Source organism: Leptosomus discolor, chromosome 2 (genome assembly GCF_034619465.1).
Source record: "Leptosomus discolor isolate bLepDis1 chromosome 2, bLepDis1.hap2, whole genome shotgun sequence".
NCBI classification, from domain to species: domain Eukaryota; kingdom Metazoa; phylum Chordata; class Aves; order Leptosomiformes; family Leptosomidae; genus Leptosomus; species Leptosomus discolor.
This window is the reverse complement of record NC_141392.1, coordinates 125,587,128-125,607,933: the sequence shown is the minus strand read 5'-3', so window position 1 is coordinate 125,607,933 and position 20,806 is coordinate 125,587,128. Positions and strand designations below refer to the sequence as shown.

The 20,806-nt window shown below is 46.1% G+C and overlaps 1 protein-coding gene across 3 annotated transcripts in view; it reads right to left on the bottom strand.

Moving 5' to 3' along the window:
* INTS9 (integrator complex subunit 9) overlaps nucleotides 1–6,857 on the bottom strand; it is a 67,842-nt gene extending 60,985 nt beyond the window's left edge. For 2 of the 3 annotated variants that reach the window (XM_086461696.1, XM_086461697.1), the window contains exons 1-3: nucleotides 6,849–6,857; nucleotides 6,300–6,427; nucleotides 1,467–1,527 (exon numbers count right to left, since the gene is read on the bottom strand). In XM_086461696.1, the coding sequence (XP_086317822.1) occupies nucleotides 1,467–1,527; nucleotides 6,300–6,427; nucleotides 6,849–6,857 (198 nt within the window). Of the gene's footprint in view, nucleotides 1–1,466; nucleotides 1,528–6,299; nucleotides 6,428–6,848 lie in introns of those variants that run through there. The other variant, XM_086461698.1, reaches the window with a different exon arrangement.
* Nucleotides 6,858–20,806: the final 13,949 nt, after the last annotated feature.

The following is a 20,806-nucleotide window of genomic DNA, read 5'->3' as shown; positions in this document are numbered from 1 at the left end:
ACATCTAGTGGCAGAAGTCTCCTAACCTCATCTCAAGGGAGTTCAAAATGATTAAAACTAGATCGCAGCAAATTTCAATGCCTCTCCAGGACTGAAGTTTTATAACTGTCATCCAGAGAGTGCTGTAACAGGAATGTCCACCCGACATGATAAAACATCCCCCTTTGACTCCTTCCCTTGCCTTTTTCCAGCATGGGTCAAAGAATTTACCATTCCAAGCAGTTACTATGGTCAAGGTGAAGGTAAGAGATGCTGCCTTTCCATTTTTAACACATGATTTCCACTGACGCTGCGTGAGTTTGAAGATTTCTCCTGAGCGTACGCTGCAGCAGCGGTACCACAGAAATGTAAATACGTCGTCCAAAGCTCTGAGACCAAGGCTGGGGTTCAGGAGAAACAAATTCCAGGGGATTCCAACTGGGCAACTCCATTCCTGTGACTGAGCCACTGCAGCTCTGCGATTGCCAGTTAGCATGTGCTCTGGAATAGAGCTGTCACTATTTTACTAACAGAAATGCTGCCTATACAGTTTCTTTTGTCTCCAATGAGAAGAAAAATCAGGTCTTTAATCTACGATCTTCAGCTCCCTTGCCTGTAAAAATCAGCTCAAACCATTTTGTCCACCTCAAAGTCCCTTACAAAAGCAACTATTATTACTGTTTTCCTTTAATGTTCCCATAGTCAGAGAACAGTCTATTAAACCAGTATTTTCTCTACTGATACCTATCGCTGCACACATTTGAAATGTATCTGCCCATTTTACCAGCGTCTGACATATTTTTGTGTTCATTGTTCCCCTACTGCAGATCAAGCTGGATGCTGCAGTGCCTAGTTTTGGTTGAAGACCCAGATAAATTCTGCCTACAAAACTAACGTAATGAAAAGAATAAAGAAAGATTCTGTCTCTCTCATGTAGCAAAGTCTGTGTCTTAGAATTAGGAGGCTGGAGATAATATCCTCCCTGCTACGTCCAGCAGCAGAACACATGTTGATTTCAGAGGCCAAAGATGTGCTTTTCCTCGATGAGAGACCTCCCATGGGCAAACCATTCGCTTTCTCATAGTTCTCTGGCCTAAAAAAGGGTACGACACCAACCTCATTTATAGGCATGCTCTGAAGCTTTAGTGTCAGAAAAGTGAGACTGTTGAATAAAAGGCACTGTAAGAAGGCAAACCACTATTATTTATGGAGCTCCATGAAAAAAGAAAATATTCATACCGATGATTTCTGCATTTTAAGAGGATTGTTGAAAAAGCTCGGCTGCCTCTGAAGACTGAAAGCCTCAGAGTTCCTATTAGCATTTTGTTTCAAAACGTTCTGCTCTACAAGGACATCATGGCTGGTAAGGGTACACGCAGAAACCTTTGCAATGAGTCAGCATGGAAGTATTGTTCCTGCAGCGCAAGCTCCTAACCTGTCAGGTAGCTTTTTGCAGGGCAAGAAAATTCTAACCATCAGTACAGTACCTTGTCCAGAAATGTGCTTCCATCTTTCAAAACCCAACCTGGAAGTTTGGACAGCCTGGGGCTGCAGAAAGAGAGAAAAAAAAAAAAATTATTCCAATATGAATGATACCATTATGAGTCGCTAAGCACAGACCTTCTATTCGGTGTCGCGCAGGAAGAGAACACCATTTCTGTCTCAGGGAACCAACAATTTCAATAAAACAGACAGACAGTTTCACTGTGTTTAAGTGTTCACTGAAATGACTTTTACAAATCATGATTATGACACTTATAAGTAAAAAGAATAAGAGGACGACGCACGCAGGGAGTTTGATTTTAGTCATTTACGGCGAGAATTTCAAAAAGGCTCCGTGCTGCTTATGTCGCCCTGTGGTGAAACTGGCTGTATAAACAGAAGAAGGGTTAGGGCAGCCACAAACTCCAGGCTTGAAACACCACAAAAGCACCATAAACCTGCTCTGGGACAGAAGATGACAGACAAATATTCCCATTAGCAATGGCAGGGAAAGACTGATCCTCTGGGCATTTATAGACGCAGATGCTGCGATTTTATATCCACATAAACCTTGGTTTCATGCTCAAGTCTCACCTCGAGCAGCAACAGCTGTACAGGGCACTTACCTGTGTTAGAAGGACAAAGGGTCAAGGAGGTTTTGCTTTGAACTGCATGTTTTCAGCTGGCAGGTCTGGTACCAGTCACTATCGACGGGGCCCCTTTTTTCAATCGTTTCAAATGCTAATAAAGAAACTGCAAGGTGGACGTTGTAAGCCTGACTTTACAGTAGTGATTGCTGCAGCACTTCTTGCTACCAGAACTGAAAGTCTTATTCATACTTCATAGTGACATTTGATTCTTGTGCGAGCCTACAACTTAGCCCTAAACCCACTCTCTGCCCAGATCCAAGCATATCTACAGAAATACAACAAAAGAAAAAGTCGAGGAAACAAGAGAATGGAACCAAGCCCTGCAACACCCTCAGCTTTGGAGCCAGAACTCAAGAACCCGGTGGCAATGAGAACTGCAAGGGTTGTGCACTAAGCTCTACAGACAGGCACGCTTATATGTTACAAGGGCTTTCAGATGTAAGATCTGGGGAACAGGAAGTGATTCAAGGGCTCAGAGGAATGCCGTGCTCAGATTAACGTCGATATAAAAGAACAAATCCTGACTGGCACTCCAGAAAGTCACAAGGAAGGAAAAGAGGAAATCTAAGACTCAAAGAGCGAAGACAGAAGATAAGAGGTGAGAGCAGAAGGATATGTCACCAAGAAGCTAGGCCAGAGAAGTGCAAGCCCCTTTTGAGGATAAAGAGTAAGTCTGAAGAAGTCTGATGATAGAAAAGACGAGGTGGCTAAATGTACTCCCCAAAAGCACAATTTAAGAGCAGTATTTTAGAGACTGAGAAGGCTGAGTAGAATTGGTGCAGAGAGACTAAAAGAGCTATGGAACTAGCAAGGAAAAAGCAAGAACAAACCAGTCTGATATGCAACAGCTTTGACAGATAAGGGAGGAGAGGACAGAAACCTCGGTTGGAAGGGACACCTGGAGGTCTGCAGTCCAACGCCTCAAAGCCAGCACTAGATCACGTCAGCCACGGCTTTGTCCAGCTGTGTCTTGCAAACCCCTGGAGCATGAGACTCTGTCCGGGGCTGGGTGAACGTGCTAAGAAAAACTTCATCACTGGGAGGCTAATGTCCAACCCGAGCCTCCCAAGACACAATTTGTCACCACTAGCCCCTGACACCGCCTGCTTCTGTTGAAAAGAGTTTGGCTCTGTTGCCCCTGTAACTTCCTTTCAAGCAGATGTAGGTGGCTGTTAGCTCCCCGTCTAGCCTCCCCTCTGCCAGGCTGAACAAGCCCAGCTCCCTCAGCCTCTCCGTGTAGTCATGAGCTGCAGACTCTGACCATCTCGGAGTCCCCCAGACACCCTCTCCAGTTTCTCAGCATCCCTCTTCAACTGGGAATCCAAACCTGGAACCATTTGCGGTTTCACCAGCATGAGGCAGAGTGGAATAAACTTCCCTTGATGTGTTTGCCCTGCTCCCCCTAATTTAGCCTAGTATGTGGTTTGCTTTATTCATGATGAAAGAGCCCTATTGTCTTGTACTAAACCTGGCATCCACTGAGGAGCACAGTCGTGTCAAGAGAGGTAAAATTAGGAGAGATGTCTTGCGTGTGGGCAGAAGTGGAATAAGCAACACAGGACAGAAAGGACTCTTTACCTTGAAGCCAAGAAGTAACACAGTTCCTGCCGACATAGTTTTGACATTGTAATAGAGTGATTGATTAATCCAAAATAGCTAGAACTGTCCCATAAATAATGTGAGCAAGTGTGTCATGGCTAGACAGGAAAGGTTAAGAGCTTCCCACATGTTCATTTTACAGTTTTGCATTTGACTTTGGTACAGGGGAGAAAATTCCAGTTGACAAACCTCCTTTAATGTACACGAACTGGCATAAAGTGTTGAGCAACTGCAGGTACTTCACACATGCTCCATGGGCTGCTGAGAACAAGGACTGCCATTTCCAGGGCAAGCTGGAATCTAAATACCTTTTGATGTGCTTTTTTTTGAAGAGCAAAGAACTCTGAAAAATGTCCAGTCCCTTTAATGACACAAACACTACGGCACCTTTCTCTCTTATAGATTAAAACACAGGCTCTCAAAATGTTTGCTCAAGGAGGGTCCCATGCCAGGCACAACACTGGCTTTAGCTGCACAGCAAAGATCCTCTGTAATATCATGCCTTTATGCTCCACAGAGGCAAAAAATCAGGGCACCTTTGCAGACCACACACTGAGACTTGCAGAACCCAAGCGGTTCATGGATTATACGTTGGGGACTTCTGGTTTAAAGACAGCAGAGAGAAGCACAGCTCTTCTCTGCTTAAGATTTCAGAGGGGTCCATCTCAGCCCAGCTGCAAGCAGCAGCACGCCTGGTTCCGAGAGGACATACAGCTGGTAATAACCTGAGATCTGACAGACCTATGTCCAAATTCTTCACGCAAGACCTCAGGCAGTCAGTCCTTCTTGTACTCTCTCACCTGGAAACTGAAGATAATGTCAGCTCTACCACCTGGCCAGTGCGGTGTTGATAATACACATTTGACTTTCAGAGGTATTTAGAGATCATGGTAATGGAGACCTGATATATAATGGCACAACTATGAATACTACAGAGAGATAAGGACTTCTTACTGGCAGCCACATTCCTCCTCAAGTTTCTAACTCATTTCCACAACTCCCTGCAGGACATCTGTTTTGTAGAGCACTGAGGAGATCAATTACTCGCCCAAGTCCATGCACTTAGGACAATCCTTGCTCTAAGGGGTGTTCAATCACCTTTCCGACAAGATTGATTGGATTTAAATCCAACTGTTTGCTCCGATTCCACTGGGCCATCAGGGGTCAAATCTGACATCCTTTCTTATTGAGTTTGAGTCATTTTAGTGCAGACATTCTGGAGGTACTTGGGGAATTCCAGGCTGTGACCTGCAATTTGGCTGCTCATTCCCAGGGTCTGCTATCAGCAGACAAAGCTGGCATATCCCCCGGGAACGCTGATGCCTGCAGTTCTAAAGAACCTCTTAAACCTTTGTTCAATCACCTAATTTTGCTACTTGTTCCTCTCTCAATTTCCTTTTTCTTTCGGGGGGGGGGGGGGTGGGGGGGGGTGGGGTGGGGGTGGGAGAAAGTAAATGCAAGGCAATTCTGTCTGCACACGGATTTCCCAAATTTTCTGGATCCCTTCAAAATCCACTACTGTCCCTAAATGCTGTCGCTAGCAATTGCATCACGGAATGTGACAAAAATTGACTACCACACTGATTTGTCCCAAGGCATCTGTCGCCTACTCTCCAGCAGACCTTGAACTCCACGTTCTTGCAGAACAATGCATATATTGTCTATTCTTTTCCTCTCCAAAAAAATAACAAATCATAGGAAGTGCTGGACAAACTGCTTTGACCCCATTAGGTCACTTAGGAAACCCCCTTTCCCAGTCATATTCTCCCCCTCTCAATCACGTCTCCTCTGAACCCAGAACATTCCCCCCATCTTCCCTCATGGATCAAAGTTACTAAATGGCTTTTGTGAAAACTCCCATCACCAAGAGTTACTCATTCCCGCTTTTCTTTCCAACCCCTCGTTTTTGTAATGTATTCCATTTATGTGAGACATAAGTCACCGTAACTGAATAGTCAAATTCATCTAAAAACCTGGGAAAACACCACTTTGTAGTTCTGGTGTAGAATGGGAATCTTGATCTCGGATTCTCTTCTAGAGTCTACTTTTGCTTCGCTGCTGTTCCATTCCTGTGCCCAGCTGCACTGCCCTTTTATTTATTTAACTTCCAAAAGGGAACAATTATGCCATCAAGTCAACTAACGAGGACTGTTAAGTGCTATTTTTCTTCGCATTAGTCCGTGCTCCGTAAAAAAGCCTGAGAAGATGGTGGTTAAACAGCACTTGCTGGGCTCCAGGCGCTCCACCTCAGTTACCCATTTATCTCATCTTGCATGAAGAAGCCAGAAAGATGACAGATATGTGACCTCACTTGTGCTGAGCAGTTGCAGCAATACTTTACTGAAGCTTAGAATAAATTATCTAGAAAAACCAATCAATAAATCCATAAAATGTCTTCCGTCTATTGAGCCAAAGGACGTTATTTTGATAAAGAGAATTTTTAAGTGAACAAAGTCTATTTATGATATCGGATGATGCTGTTCATTTGTACTCATCCCCTCCCTCCTTCCAATACACCATTTCACGCAGAGCACTCCAACTGCAACCCAAGAAGACGCAGACTAAGTGCTCACAGGCCGCGGAACATACCTCTGAACCAGTGGCAACGGGAGGAAATTGAGGGTGGACGTCATGTCCAGCCCACAATCCAACATGATGGTGGTGGATTTGAACTTGAGGACGTTGCATGGTAAGGTCGGGTGTCCTGACAGGCAGTACTGAAAGAAGAATACGAGGATGAGTTACTTGTGACCTTTACCAATAGAGTGAAGCCCCCCCCCGCCCCGAAAATCGCCTTTTTTCCCTTATTTTTAAATACGTAGTTTTGTGCACACCAGAATAAAACCCGGTTTCCTATAAATCTGCGTCTCATCGAGATTTCCCCACATCAGGGTCTTAAGGGGTAGATTTTCTTCAGCTAAGGTTTTCTGATCACAAGGGCTGAGAGGATGGCACAGCTCCTCTCTCCAGTTTAGGACCCACGTAGAATCTCTTGTCTAACCACCACCTATTTTCACAAAAATCCCCCAAAATCGGTGTCTTCAAAACTCAGTCCTACTGGCAAAACTTTGCTGAAATTGCCTGGCAGGTTTGAAAACTACTTGGGGCGGAAAGGGGAGAGAATCCCTGCAGGATCACAAGTTTCATTTCCTTAAGAAACCAGGCTAAACCACCAAAGAAAGGGCAGCCCACACCTTCTGGGGCTGCTGGCCCAGAGCTTCGGAGTGTGCAGCCCAGCAGCTCCGGGGCAGGCTCTCACCTGCTTTTTGTCTTGCTAAAGGCAAACACAGGAAACACGAGGGACTGGACAACCCTACCTGAATGGCAGGGTTTGTGTACTGAGAAATCCCAAATGCTTTGCAAGCTTAATGAGCCAGTGAGCAGGTTATGTACAGGGGCACTTCAGCATCATTGAGATGCAGTCACCTCTGGCGGGGAGGGTGGCAAACATTTACCAAGGCACAGAAGCCGAAGAAGCTTTGAATAAGAAGAGAAGTGAATAAAAATGCCAGCTTTAAAATGCGGAATTAGAAAAATGTCTGAGCGGAGGGTGGCTACGAGGGTTTCTTTTCTTTGAGGAGGGGTTTGATGGTTCTTCAGGGATTGCAGGAAGAGGAGATTTTGCATCTCATCTCCGAAGTCTGGGCATCTGGCAGCACAGCAACGCTCAGGTGGTCAAACTTTAGCTTTTAAATTCAAGTTTTGGTCAATTAAGATGAAAAATACCAGTTGGTTGGCCATGCACTGCACTAAAAATAGACTCAGTAATTTCCTAAGTCATTTATACCTTATGCTTGCCTTCTATGAAGTAGAAAGAAGGTAGATTAATAATTTTATTTTCTACCTCTGCTCGCAATATGTTAACACAAGAATGCAACTGCCTGGATTAACAGCTCCCAGGGAGTCTATTTACATACATTCATCAAAAACCTGTTTTAAATTATGTTTAAATATTAAAAAGCTACTAAGCTCCAAATATTAAATTAAAAATATCACAAAGACTTTTGGTTTAAATTCACAAAGCCTTAGAGCAACATTACATTTTACCTGCTGTTAGCAAAGTTTAAAAAACCCAGGAAAAGCCACGCTGGTGAAGAAGGGAGTATACAAGTAAGAAATTCAGTGCTTTTATTCGCAAATGTAAGATACACATGTGAAATTAAGTTCTCACTGGACCAGAACTTTGACAACTGGAGCTATAAATCCAAGGAAATAGAAAGAAATGAAGGAAAAAAATAAGATCTAAACTATTTTTGTAGCTTTTAAACTATCAGTAATTAAAAAAGGCAATGAAATATCACCACTTTTATCAGCAAAACACTTTTCTTGCTTTTTTTAAAAATCACGAATAGGATCATGACCCTGACATCTACGAGCTAACTGGAAAATCTTCCTTTTTTTTCTTCTGTAAAAGCATCTAAAATAATCTATATCTGTGGCTGTCACGCTGTGGTAAATGGATTCCTGGGAGTCAATGGACTCTTTCTACCAGATTCAAGTAAAGTGACCAAAAAAAAAAAAAAAAAGGCAATTTATTTATGCTGTACAGCTGTTTGCACATTTCTTGACATTTCTGGGCCTGTACCTCTGCTAGAATTTTAGATCAGGAATCCAAGAATCTGAGCGTTTGCACTGCACACATCTCCATACGTACGATAAATGGGATCATTTCCATCCAGTTTATACTGGTTACTGTTCAAAAAAAGTCCAGAGATCCCAGTCGCTAATATTCCTGACTGGACTAAAACAAAAGTCCTTTTTGCTCTGAGATTTGTTTGCTTCCATCTTTATTCCTTAGGGTTAAGGCTGGCGCAGCTAACACACACACGAGGTGCGTCACCTCCCACCTAAAAAATAGTGATGTAAAAAAGTCACAAAACACACAGAAGACATAGCAAGGCCCAGCTCAGCTCACAGCTTTCTTGGCAGGCTTTGTAACTCGGAGGGATGTTTGACAGAGCGGGGCACAGAGACCAAGACGAGGGGCTAACGGCAGATGCGAAGGCCCTCGCAGAGGCAGGTTCTCAGCAGACATCTGGTTCACACTGAGCGCTCGCCAGCTCGGAGCGTCTCCGGTGATCTCATGGATGGCAGAGTGACAGAGAAAAGAGATGATGTCTCACGCTAGCAGCTCCCAGACAGTCAAAATTTTGCAGGTGAAAGCCACTGCTTTGAATTCCAGCTGAAGCCAATAAATACTGCAGTGCATTCTTCCAGTACTAATATCACACGCTAGCTTAAAATCTAGGGGGAAATTAGCAACTGGATTTGCCTGGACCGAAACACATCCGAATCTGTGGGGGTCTGGCATGTTCACTGGATTCTGCATCAGGTCTGGAGTCCGTCACCTCTCCCTTGTTCTTTCAAATTCACCCCAAATACAAGAGAAAAGAGGATGAAACAGCATCCAACTCCTCCCCCAAAAAACCACTGAGATTCAGACACATCTCCAGACAAACATAAGATGAAGAATCTGTTCTTATGAACCCCAGTCCCCAAATGTATGCACAGATCCAAAAATGTTACAGTGCAGATTTCAGGCAGCTTGTATTCCCCTCTTAACCCTTTCCCTCTCTCAACCCCTAGGCAAGACTCTAGACATTAAAAGAATTCTGCATTTCCTCTATGGTCTTCACTTAAAGACTTCTCAGTTTGTTTCCCCGCCCCCTGCATTGTATCAGCCTCTACAACCATGTCCAGAAGTGCTTAGCTCTGCACAGTTTGTCCCACCAGTAATATTCATCCACGCAGACAGACTTAATCGCACACATAAGATTATGCAGGATCAAGCTCCTCGGCCACCTGCCTGCTGAATTAATTTTACACAGTTACCCCACCGACAGCGATTTACTGGAAGTCTCCAAACAAGCCCAGAATCCAAGTTCACTTCTATGAAGCTTCAAGACAAACCGCTCAGGCTCAAACCTCAGAGACAATCCTACATTTAACGACGGTGTCACTTCAGGTTAAACAACCCAAACGTCACGCCTGGGTGTTTTGAAACCTGCTTTGGTTTTCACCTCCAGACAAGGAATTGCAGCACGTTACGTGAAGCGGGGAAAATTTCCCTGGAAAATAAAGTAGTGGCTAAATCCAAGGTCTTTGGGAAACTTATAATAGTTGAAAAGGGAGACTCAGAGAGGAGGCCAATCATATGGGTAATGAATTTTCTGATAACTTCCATAAGATCGTAATGTCAGAACCAAAATATTTGTCAGAAGCATCGCACACCCTTGAGAAAGCTATTCCAGGCTGACTTTCTTATTAGTAATTACCTCTATTAACATCATACTGCCGATGGAAAATGATTTTATTATGAACCACGGGAATTTATTAATATTCCTAGAGCAATCCAGCAGAAGTCACACGTGCAGCCGGCTAACTCCGGCACTGCTGCTCCTCCTCCTCCCCAATCCCACCCACGTTTCACCCGATCCAAACCCCGGCAGCCCCGGCCCCGCCGGCGGCAGAAGGCCGAAGAAGAGCCGCCTACCCGGGCCTGTGCCCCCTCCCACACCCCGGTGCCTAACACCCGCCCCGGCCCCTGAGCCGGCAGCTCCAGTTTAACGGGGGGCTGAGGGGAGCACAGCGCTGGGCCCGCCCCCGCCATGGCTCTTCCCCCTCAGTGCCTCAGTTTCCCCTTCCCGCCCGGCGCGGCTCAGGCCGCTGCAGCCCAGAGGCGATCGCGGCAGCCCCCACCGCCGTCGGGGGGGTGGGGTGGGGGTGTGTAAAGGCCGAAGCCTCCCCCCCCCGCCCCCCCAGCATCCCCAGCCCCCCACACTCACCAGCTTCATGCTTCACCCGGCTCTATTTACTGGGACAATCCTGCCCCCACCTTCCTGCCCTCCCCCCCCCGCTCCCCTGCGCGCCCCAGCGGCATCATGGGACTTGAAGTCCCACCGCCCCCCCCCTCCCCGCCCAGGATGAAGTCATGGCCGAGCCCTCCCCTCCCTCCCGAGGCATGCCGGGAGCGGTAGTCCGCCCCGCGCTTCGCCCCGCGCCCCATTGGCGTGCCGCGGCGCCGGGGCATGCTGGGAGTTGTAGTCCTGGCGCGGCGGCTCTCCCCGTCACCCTGGGGAGGGGGGAACTACAAGTCCCAGGGTCTCACAGCGGCAGCAGGTGGGAGCTTGGATGTTGATATCAACATGGCGCTTGTCAGACAGACAAAGACAGTCAGTCTGGTGTGATTGAGCCAAAAAAAAAAAAAAAAAAAAAAAAAAAAGAGGGAGCGAGCGAGGAGGAGGGAGCGGCAGGAGGAGAGCCAGGCGGGGAGGGGGGCCTTGGTCCTCGGGGGGGCTGGAGAGGGGGGCTCGGCGGGCGAGGGCTTTCCTGCCCCCCATTGTTCTCGCCCCTCCGCGCCCCCGTTAATCTCCCCTCACGCTGGGGCGGGGGCGGGCGGGGGGACCCCCCCACTCCCGCCGTTACATGGTGAGGTGGAGGCGCCGCCAGCACCCAGAGGTGAGTGGGGAGGGGTATGGGGTGGGGGGGTGGGTGGAGGAGGGCGAGAGCGGCGCTTGTGAGGGGAGGGGGCGGGCGGTGGGTGGGCTGGAGGGAGAGGGGGGGGGGGGGGAAGCGGGAAGGGGGTCCCCCCTCAGCCGGCACCGCGGCTGCCTGCGGGGGAGTCGCGCCGCGTCGGAGAGAGCGGGTTTCCTCGCAGCGCGGGATGTGCGTGAGGGGGGAAGCCGGGGCGGGGGGCGGCCGGGGGCGGGCAGGGGCAGCCCCCTCAGCCCGGGCGGCCGCTCGCCCGTCGGGCAGAGTTTGAACCGCGGCTCTGGGTGGGCTCCGCGTATTCTCGGCGTCCCCCCCCGGAGCGGGGGAGGAGGAAGGTGTCCCCGGGAGGCTGCTGCGGGGGTCTGCGGGAGGGCAGGGCAGCCGCTGGTTTTTAAAGAGCGCTGCATCGTTGTTGCTGCTATTTATTTATTTATTGTTATTTTTTTTCCGCCCTTTTCCCGAGTGTGTGTGGGGGGACGGACTCCCCTCAGCCTGGGTGGGTGCTGCTTTTTTTTTTTTTTTCCCTTTTTTTTTCCCCCTTTTTTTTTTTTTTTTTTTTGGTGGTGGTTCGGTTTTGTTCGCCGCTGAGTTTGGGGCTGGGCTGGTGCGAGCCCCAAGCGTGGCTGCGGGGGGCGGCGGCGGGGACCTAGCTCCCTGTCCCCAGGACACCGCGGGGGGCTGCCCCGGCCCGGCGGTGGTTTGGCCGGGGAAGACAGAGGAAAGAGGGAGGCTCCGACCCGGCGGGGATGGAGCCCGGTACGCCCGGAGGATCGCGCCCGGCATGGAGCCCCCCTCGCCGGGGCTGTTTTGGGGAGCTCTGCCCTAGCTGGGGGGGGGGGGGGGCTGAGGGGCCGCCGTGGGTGTGCGAGGAGAGCCCCGGTGCATTGTGCCCATGGAGGTGGGGGGAACGAGGGCCACGGGTACCCCAAACCCCGCTGGATCCCAGGGCTGGGGAGGCTGCGCGACGAGGAGGGCGAGATCTGTTGCAGCTCCCGGGGCTTTGAGAAGGGGTTTTCGGGGAGGGCAAAGGCGTGAATCCGAAGGGTGTCTTGTCGCTGGAGAGTTTAACATGGGAACGGGTGGGGGAGGAGGAGGACCCGGAGGGAAGTCATTCCCCAAATGTGCGAGGAGAGCTTGGGTGGGGTGTCATAGGCTTGTTTATTTTGTACTTCGTGGGAAGAGATGGGGGGGTGTCTGTGTGTGTAAATGCTTTTGTATCCGTGTCTGGGATCTTTTTTTTTTTTTTTTTTTTTTTTTTTCGGAAGAACAGTGTGTTTGACCCCAGGACCGGTTGGAGGAAGTGGCAGGGAATGCCGCTGAACTGTTTTGCTGTGGTTCGGCGTTAAAACAAAACAAGAGGCGAGCGTTTTTGGGTGCAGAATACACATGCGAGACAGACCGAGCCGAGTTCTTCAACCTCAGTTTTGCCTGATAGGGTTTGTTGGTTTTTTGTTTGGTTTTTTTTTTAGTTGTAAGAGTGTCTCTTGGTATGTTTGCAGAGCACTTCTTCGGAAAGCATTTTTTTTTCTTTACGATAGGTCTGAAAAAACCCTTGGTCGTGTGTGCTGTTTTTTCCCTGCCCTTCGTGTTACGGACAAAAAATGCTTTTTTTGGGGGTGGGGAGGGAAGAAGGAAGAGGAAATGAAGATTGTAAGCGTGTTTGCTGTTTGTGGAGTCGGGTGTGTATCTCAGTTTGTTCTCCTGCTCAAGTAACATTGGGGAAACGTGTAAGTGGCTTTTCAGTACAAAATGTACATCAACGGAGGCTGGAAAGCTTTAAACTTTGTAGGGAGGAAAGCGTTAAACTGATGGCCAGGGCACGCGTTTGAGAGCGCTGGCGGAGCAGAGCTGATAGACGCTACGTGCCCCTGCTTCAAACTAATGGGCATGGAGGAAAAAAGAAACCGGTGGGGGGAAAAAAAAAATTTACAATTTGCGTGAATGATACCGTGTAAAATATATCGGATGGGAGAGGGGAATTGTGCTCTGCAGACGCTTTGTGGGCTGGCAAAACCCTGAAGTGCCTGCTTGCGTCCCGTGATATGACTAGCTCATTTCTGCAGGGCTCATCAGGTACAGGCTCTGCTTCCTTCCTGGGATGGTGCAGCTGGCATTTGATTTCCTCCATGGATGGGAGAGGAGGAGTCCTGTGCAGTTTTTTTCCCCGAGATGATTGCATTTTCTTTGGCCTTGCTGTACCCTGCCTCATTAGTAGGAACTGCATCTATATTTATTTACCATTATACCACGTCCCTTGGGACGTCGGGTGTAATTTGGAGTAGGTATATATGGATTTATCACTCTTAACATTTTTTTTTTTCCTCCCATCACGCCAGGACAAAATCTGTCAACAGGAGAGAACAAACTTAATTTATTTCTGCGTTTTGCACCTTCCTTTTTGCCATTTCTCTCCCAAATTGCTCAGAAAACATCTCTGAGATGCGGATGGGGGAGGGAAGTAGGGGAGAAGTGAGAAGGGGATGGAATAAGTTATCTGTGCAGGGATGCATTCGTCATCTGCGTGTTCTGGGAACGCTGGGCTCTGAGAAAGAGCAGGGTTTGACACCGCATCTGAAAACTGGGGTTTGGGAACGCGCTTTTCCCTTCTGTGAAGCTTCGTCTTCAGCCCCATGACAGACACAACTTTTTCTGTATGGTTGACAGAATTGTCTGACGAGCCTGGGCATGAGACTAGGAACAAGGAACTTGTGTTTCACTCAGTGGAGTCTGTTCCTCCTCCTATCGTTCCTTTAGCACCAGTGCAAGCACCAGAACAGGCATCAGCATTTTTACTCCTGTGTCATCCAACTGTTCGGAGCAGGTCTAGACGACATTGTGGTATGCAGCCTGCCAGCTGTGTTACAGGAATGCTCCCCTAGGTGAAACGGCAGGATTTTTAAAGAGTTGTAAGGAAATCTTGAAGAAAATCCTGTGTGGATGAGGCCTGCTTATCTCTACAACTGCTTTACTGAGTGGTCTTAAGCAATGGCTATTTGTTGACCTTTCTAGAAAACGTGCAGCTCTCTGTCATTGTGATTGTGATAATTCCACAGAATTAGTAGTAACCAGTGTCAGCTGCAGAAAGCTTATTCTAAGGCAGTTTCTGTGTGGGTCTTACTGGTCTCCTTCGAAAGGATATTAAAAGTTCATGGCTGTCCAATGTTTTGAAAATTAAATTATTTTGAAGTGTTTACTTTATAGTGATAATCCCGTAAGTCTGTGGAAGTGTTCGGTATGTTTTTTCATCGGTATCTGGAGCTGGGGAAACATTGGGGTTCTGACATCTGCTTTTTTAAACTGGTTTTATTTTCAATAAAATGAATTTTTAATAAGCGTGGATTTCAAGCCTTGTTCTGGCGTTAACTTTTGGGACTGCTCTTTTGTTGTATGTCAGTGGGGCAGTGGTGAAATTTGGGTCTTTAGGATATGATCTTTGGGTGGGGAATTGGAAGACTTGGTGAAACTGAAACATGACAAAGGAAGAATGCCGTACTGTCCCTTTCATAAAGGGCGCTTGGGAGATGTTTGGTTGTATATGTTAGAAAATAAACCATTTTGGATGCAATGACAGCACGTTTTAATCCAAAGAAAGCGACTTGTGCTTTACAGTGATTTCTGTGCAGAGCTTTTAGGGGCACTACGGAGTTACACGTTACAGTGTTGGGATCTGTGGCAAATATTTTTCATCTTCTGCAAAGTTTATGATTTGAAATCAAACACTTGAAGGGATGCTGTCAGCTTAAGAATCCTACTGCAAAAAACCCCCATGCCTTCATTTCTCCCGTCGATAACTTTGTGCAGCTTTGACACTTCTAAAGTCACTGAAGTCGATCTCGCTGAATGGAGCGGGCATCGGATTCCACATACCGTCCTCGTAGGATTGGGCTTTAATTATACCTATGCTGATAATATTATCTTGTGGGTTATCAATGAAGCGAGACCAATGTCGTGATTCTAGTGGGCTTTTTAGCAGATAATGAAGAGAAATTGAATTTTTTAGGGGTCTAACTCGTATCCCTAGAGCTGGTTTTATACATGAGATTAGTAATAAACTGCATTTTAGCCTTCTAATATTATTGTGCTGACTAAAGCTCCCTTCTGACATGTATAAAATTAGGATGATTGGGAAGCAATGTGTACTAAGAGTTCATATTTGAACACTCAGTCATGCAAACGGATTGTGTGCTAGCGCTGAATGCAGTTTTCAGTGTTAATGCTAAAGATGTTTTGACAAATGCTTTTAATTTGGGGAACAATACAAGCAAGAGTAACAGGATATGAAAAGAACGTATTATTTTTCATTTTGCAGGTGGCAAACCAAGGTGTAGAGGAATTAACTTGCCCAGGTTCCTACATGGAGTCTGCGGCAGAACTAGTAAATCAGTCTGCGATCTCAAGGGTTTGTCAGGGCTTTAATCAGAGTTTTTCTTCCTCCCCTCATTAATTGACTAATTTCCACACTTTGAAAATACCGTCTAGAGATTATTATTCTTTCACTCTGTTTCAAACTTTACAGCCTGAAGTTTTTTCATTTTCAGTCGAGCCTTGAAAACACAAGGTTGGAAAGTTTCGTCTGAGCAGCACCTCCCTGACATATGATACTATCTTGAAACAGCCTCTGACAAGTGAACCCTCTCATTGAAATCATGTGAGGAATTTTATTACTCAACTCTGAAGATCTTGTGGGGGAAAGGAGGTTGCAAACTATTAACTATGTGGTCTTCATTGCAAGTTGGCACATAAAATGCTCTTATGTATTGAGGCAATCATGTGGTCCAGAGAAAGAAGTAGAGAATCGGCTTTGTAGTCGCTGGCCAACCGAAATTTTCATCTTGTAACTGCGAAGAACACGTTTATTTTTGTGTTGTGCCTGCTAAAAAGAGATCTGTTTGCTTGAAATCTGGTCTGTCTTTAAAGATGGTACTGTTTGATTTCTTTCCCCTCTCCTCCCACTCAGCTGGGCGCTTACACAGGGTTGGCCTGTGACCACGAAAGCACGTGGAGAAGCTTTTATGATAGATAACCTTAAAAAGTGTATGGTGTTTGGGATGCTTCTGCTCTTTGCTCTTGCTGTCGGGTTTACCGAAAGCTCCTTGTTCCTGCAGGCTCCCTGCATCGTACGCTGCCGAGCAAAGTGCTCGTTTCACAGTTATGAAACTGCTGCTATTGCAATTACTGCCTCGTAAAGCCTAACCTAATCAGAAGTGATCGATTTATGGCCGTAACTCGTGTGGTGTGCTAGTAAAGTACGGCTCTGAAGTTTCACGTTTGATCCATTATGGCCGAGCCACTTTCCTTCTCCTTTGCTTCTGTGATAGAATAATACTTTGTACCTTCGTTTGTAAATCTTTGAGTGCTTTACAGAGCTATCAGTGTCTTACAAATGGAGAAACTGAGGCATAAGGGCCAAGCGACTCCTTAAGGTCACTGAGTCAGTGGCAGTAGAACACGGCTGTCTGTTCCCCATCTATTGCACTTTACATCTGTGATATATTAATATATATAAAAATCATATAAGGAATTTATTGGCTGGTCTTCTAATGTGCTTGATAAGAATACCTAAGTCAATGAGGTTTTTTTCCAGCGAGGGCAGGATTTCCCATGTTCCTTTGACTTCCGTGGTTTGACGCTTGTCATCCCTACTTACTCAGTTAATTTTGTGGCTTTAGAATACATTAGATCCCCCCTTATCAGGCCGAAAGCGTTGCTTTCTCACAAGGCTGTAAGGGATGCCCCTTTTTCTTGCATAGCTTTGCTTCTGCTTTGTTGAATGGGGTTTTTCAGCGTTGGACTTCACATCTATCTGAGGAACGCACACACGTTTGTTTCCGTTCAGCACCGCGTTCATGTAGACACCAGAAGGTTGAACAACTCCTGTTTTGATGCGCTTTTTTTAAGAATTAAAAAAATAATCTATAACTGGTTATTCTGCCCGCCTGTGTGCAGATTTCCCTTTTCCCAGCTCTTAATCAAAGCTGCATGCAGAGTCTGAAGGTAAAGACTGCTCTTAAAACTGGGAACTGCTGTGGTGCAGTGCTTCTGACAAAGTGGGTTCTGCTTTATCTTTCCTGTGCAGCCATCCAGAAGGTATGGAAGGTCAGTTAACTCTTTCTCCTACAGAATTCCTCTGTGAATGTTTACTCCCATCATTTCATGTTGGTTTAGGTGCAGGGGCTAGCCTGAAACTCGCCACCAGGCATAGCCCTTCATCAGGCCCTGTGCGTGTATACGCCCAAATGGCTCCTGTCACAGGGCTTGGCAAAGACCGACCTGTGCCTGTGCCCGTGGTACGCTGGCAAGTGCTGCTCCCAGTCTCTGTCTGCCCGGTGGGTGGAGTGGTGTTGCCAGATCTAGTGAAGAGTTCCTTGCAGCCTGAGGAAACAAATTCTACTACCTGCTTCACGCATAGAGGTGGCATTCTTTTGTTCTCGGTACGTACAAGGTGTCCGAGGCTACGTTAAATTTCTGGGAGCCCCAGTCGCTGCTGTGGGGGTAGATGAGGTCTAAGGAAGTAATGTCCAAGCCAGGCATACAAAATATACTAATTATGTTTGGCTCTACCCTCAGCTGAATCTCACTTGTCCTGAATTTCTGGCATCAGTTTTCTCCCTGCTTTTGAACTTAATATTTAAGAAGCCTTATTTTCTTTCCACTTTCTTAAAAAAAAAAATTACTGCATTTTAAGTTCAGCAGTAAAACAACAGCTACTACTGAAACAACACTGTAGGCTGCTCTTTCAGCGAGCCTTGTGAACAGACAGTTTTATTCTTCTGATAAGCCTATGCCCTATCAATTGGGAAGTGTAGCATATAGTCATTTCCTGCGTTTTGAGCTGCCCATTTCTTAGGAGCTCTGAAGCAAGCACTGAATCTGCTTTTTGTTCTTCCAGTGGTACTGTAACACTAATGGAAGCAGAAAGCATTTAGTTAGTTCATAAAATACAAGCGCTGTTTCTACTTGGATATTTATTCTGACCTTTATTTTGGACAGTTTCTCTGCCATGATCAGATTCTCTGATTACAATGTCAGCTTTCACTAGAAATCGCTTTGTGATTTAACTGGCAGGGTTTTGGAGTTTGAGCAACTGGGAGTGCAGCAGCTCTGACATGTAAGTAGTGCTCAGATGTTGGGAAGGGAAGTTCTTCCTGGCAATGAGAGCGCCCTGGGCTCTCGTTTCTAGGCTCTGCCATAGGTCTTATTTTATGACCCAGGGCAAACTTCTTGACTTGCCTGTGTTCCAGTGTGTAATATGAAAATAATCCTTTCAGGGCTGTTGAGATGCTTTCACGTTTGTAAAGTATGTGAAGATTCTTGGCTGGATGGTAATGCCTGCTGCTGCACTCGGTAGTATAAACATGAATGTCATAAGTGTATTTACACAGAATAAGGACCAGTTATTTAAGCTAATACTGATTTTTTTCATGCCACAGATGGGAGAGGTAAGTAGCTGATCACAGTTTTCTCAACTAAGTTGTATTATGCGTGGTTTCCAGACATCGTAGGCAGTTCTCTGACTGTTTGCATTTCGTGGGGGCTCTATCTGTTTGATGGAGCGGTGCTGTTCAGTGCTAAGTACAGCAGTCTGAAAAAGAGGGAGCTTACTGAGCTTGAAACTTACTCCACCCTCTTTAATTTCCTGGTCCATAGAAGTAGAATGATGTTAACATATTGGAGATTCATAAAATTTAAGGCGAGAACACATAATTAAATTGTCTCCTCTGATATGTTTTATATGCTTTGTATCACAAGCCTTTAAATTTTAATCATTTGCTCTGAAACTGAGACCAGTAACTGATGTTTGGCTCAAACTACTTGAAAGCTTTCCAGCCTTGAGTGTCCATCGTTGGTAATTTCAGACTCATCACTTCTCTTGGTAGTTTGTGCCATCTCCCTGTTAAAACTAAGTGGCTGATTTCTAATTTGAATTGGTCTAAGTTCTGCCGCTGGTTCTTGTTACGACTTTCCTGACAAGATTAGAGCCCTTTAGTATCCAGGACTTTCTTGCCATGGAGGTACTTACACTCTGTAATCAAGTTACTCGATTGATAAGGAAACAGAGTTGAGCTTTTAAGTCTCACTCTGAGGCATTTTCTCCAGCACTCAGATCATCCGGTGATTCTTCATGGTCTCCGTTTATTTGTAACATTGTGGAAACCAAACATGGTGCATGTTCAGTCTGTGTCTCGTCCGTACGGTGCGACGGCCCTTTTTGCTACGCAGCCATTTAAAAGGTTCACAGTAGCCCTTTTGCACAGGGAAATCCTGTCGGTGAGCCTCGCTGCTCCTGCACTGGGATTCTTTTTGGTGAAGTCTGCCATTTACTAGTCGCAGTCTGCATTTCTGCTGTTACACATTTGCCTTTGTATTCAGATGTGTTTTGCTTTCCTGAGCTAAATTAAGGTAGTAGGGTGGATGTTCAGACTTCTTTCTTTTGCTGTCCTTGCCTCATAATGATGTACTGTGCCTGTAGTCCTGGTGTCAGTCACAGATTTTTATCTGCAGCGATAAAAACGTTGAACTGCATCAGACCTTAAATTTAGTGACAAAAAAAATTAGCATGATGCAATCCCAGGAAGTAGATTAAGAACTGGCTAACTGACAGCTCTCGGAAAGGACTAGTCGATACGGAGCAGCCGATGTGGATTTCCACTGGAGCCAAAGTTCGCTCTGTGCACATACTTTCTTCTGTTCGACTGCATTTGTAATCTCAAAGAACAAAGTTAGTCCTTTATCAAGACGCTTGCCATTAAAACATGCTGACTGGCACTACCGATGTCCCTGTTCTTTAATTCTTTACTGGGAATTTTTTTTTTTTAATTTCCTGTTTTGCCTGGATTGATACCCAGCTGACTGCCTTACAGCTCTCCAGGTTTGCTCCATCCCCTTTTTTGAGCATTACCATGATAGGAACATCCACCTGGCCTGGGATTTTGCTCTCATTTTCTAGAGAGTCCCTCATGAAGAAAAGACAGAAATCCCCCACCCTACAAGACTGCAAAAAGCCCTCTTCAGTGGATGTGTTTTAGGCTGATTTAAAATGTTTCCCTGCTAATAGATTTGCTGAAAATCATCTTTTATTACTGGTGGATTAGGAGGTACTTCACATGATGAAAGCATGTTGCTCCAGTCTAACAGAAAACTTAACAATAATCTTGGTGGTTCTCCCTCTCCTTAGAAAGTTACTGGGTTTTAAATTTTATTACTATTATTTTGTTAGTTTTTTGAATCTTGCACTATGAAAGAGGACCATCCCAAGACCTTTTGTTCCTGAATGTCTGCAAGTATAGAATCACAGTGCCTTTGGGGTGGTTGTGGTGCATCTGCTGGCAGATTACATGGCGTCGTGGAAGCGAAGACCTTTCCAACCTTTACAAGCGGCTACTTTTAAAGACACTTGTGAATTATCCTTCAGTTCATTACATGGGCATTATTCTCATAAATATTGGTGTCACTCCTCTGTCACACTGAAGTGAATTCTGTTTCATTCATAGCAACGTGCCTTCTGGCTTTTTGTTAAAAACGCAGCTGCCTTCACTTGCTGGCTGTTCCTTGAATTTCCCTATTCCTATCCCAAACTGATTTAGCTTTTACTCCTTCCATGTTCC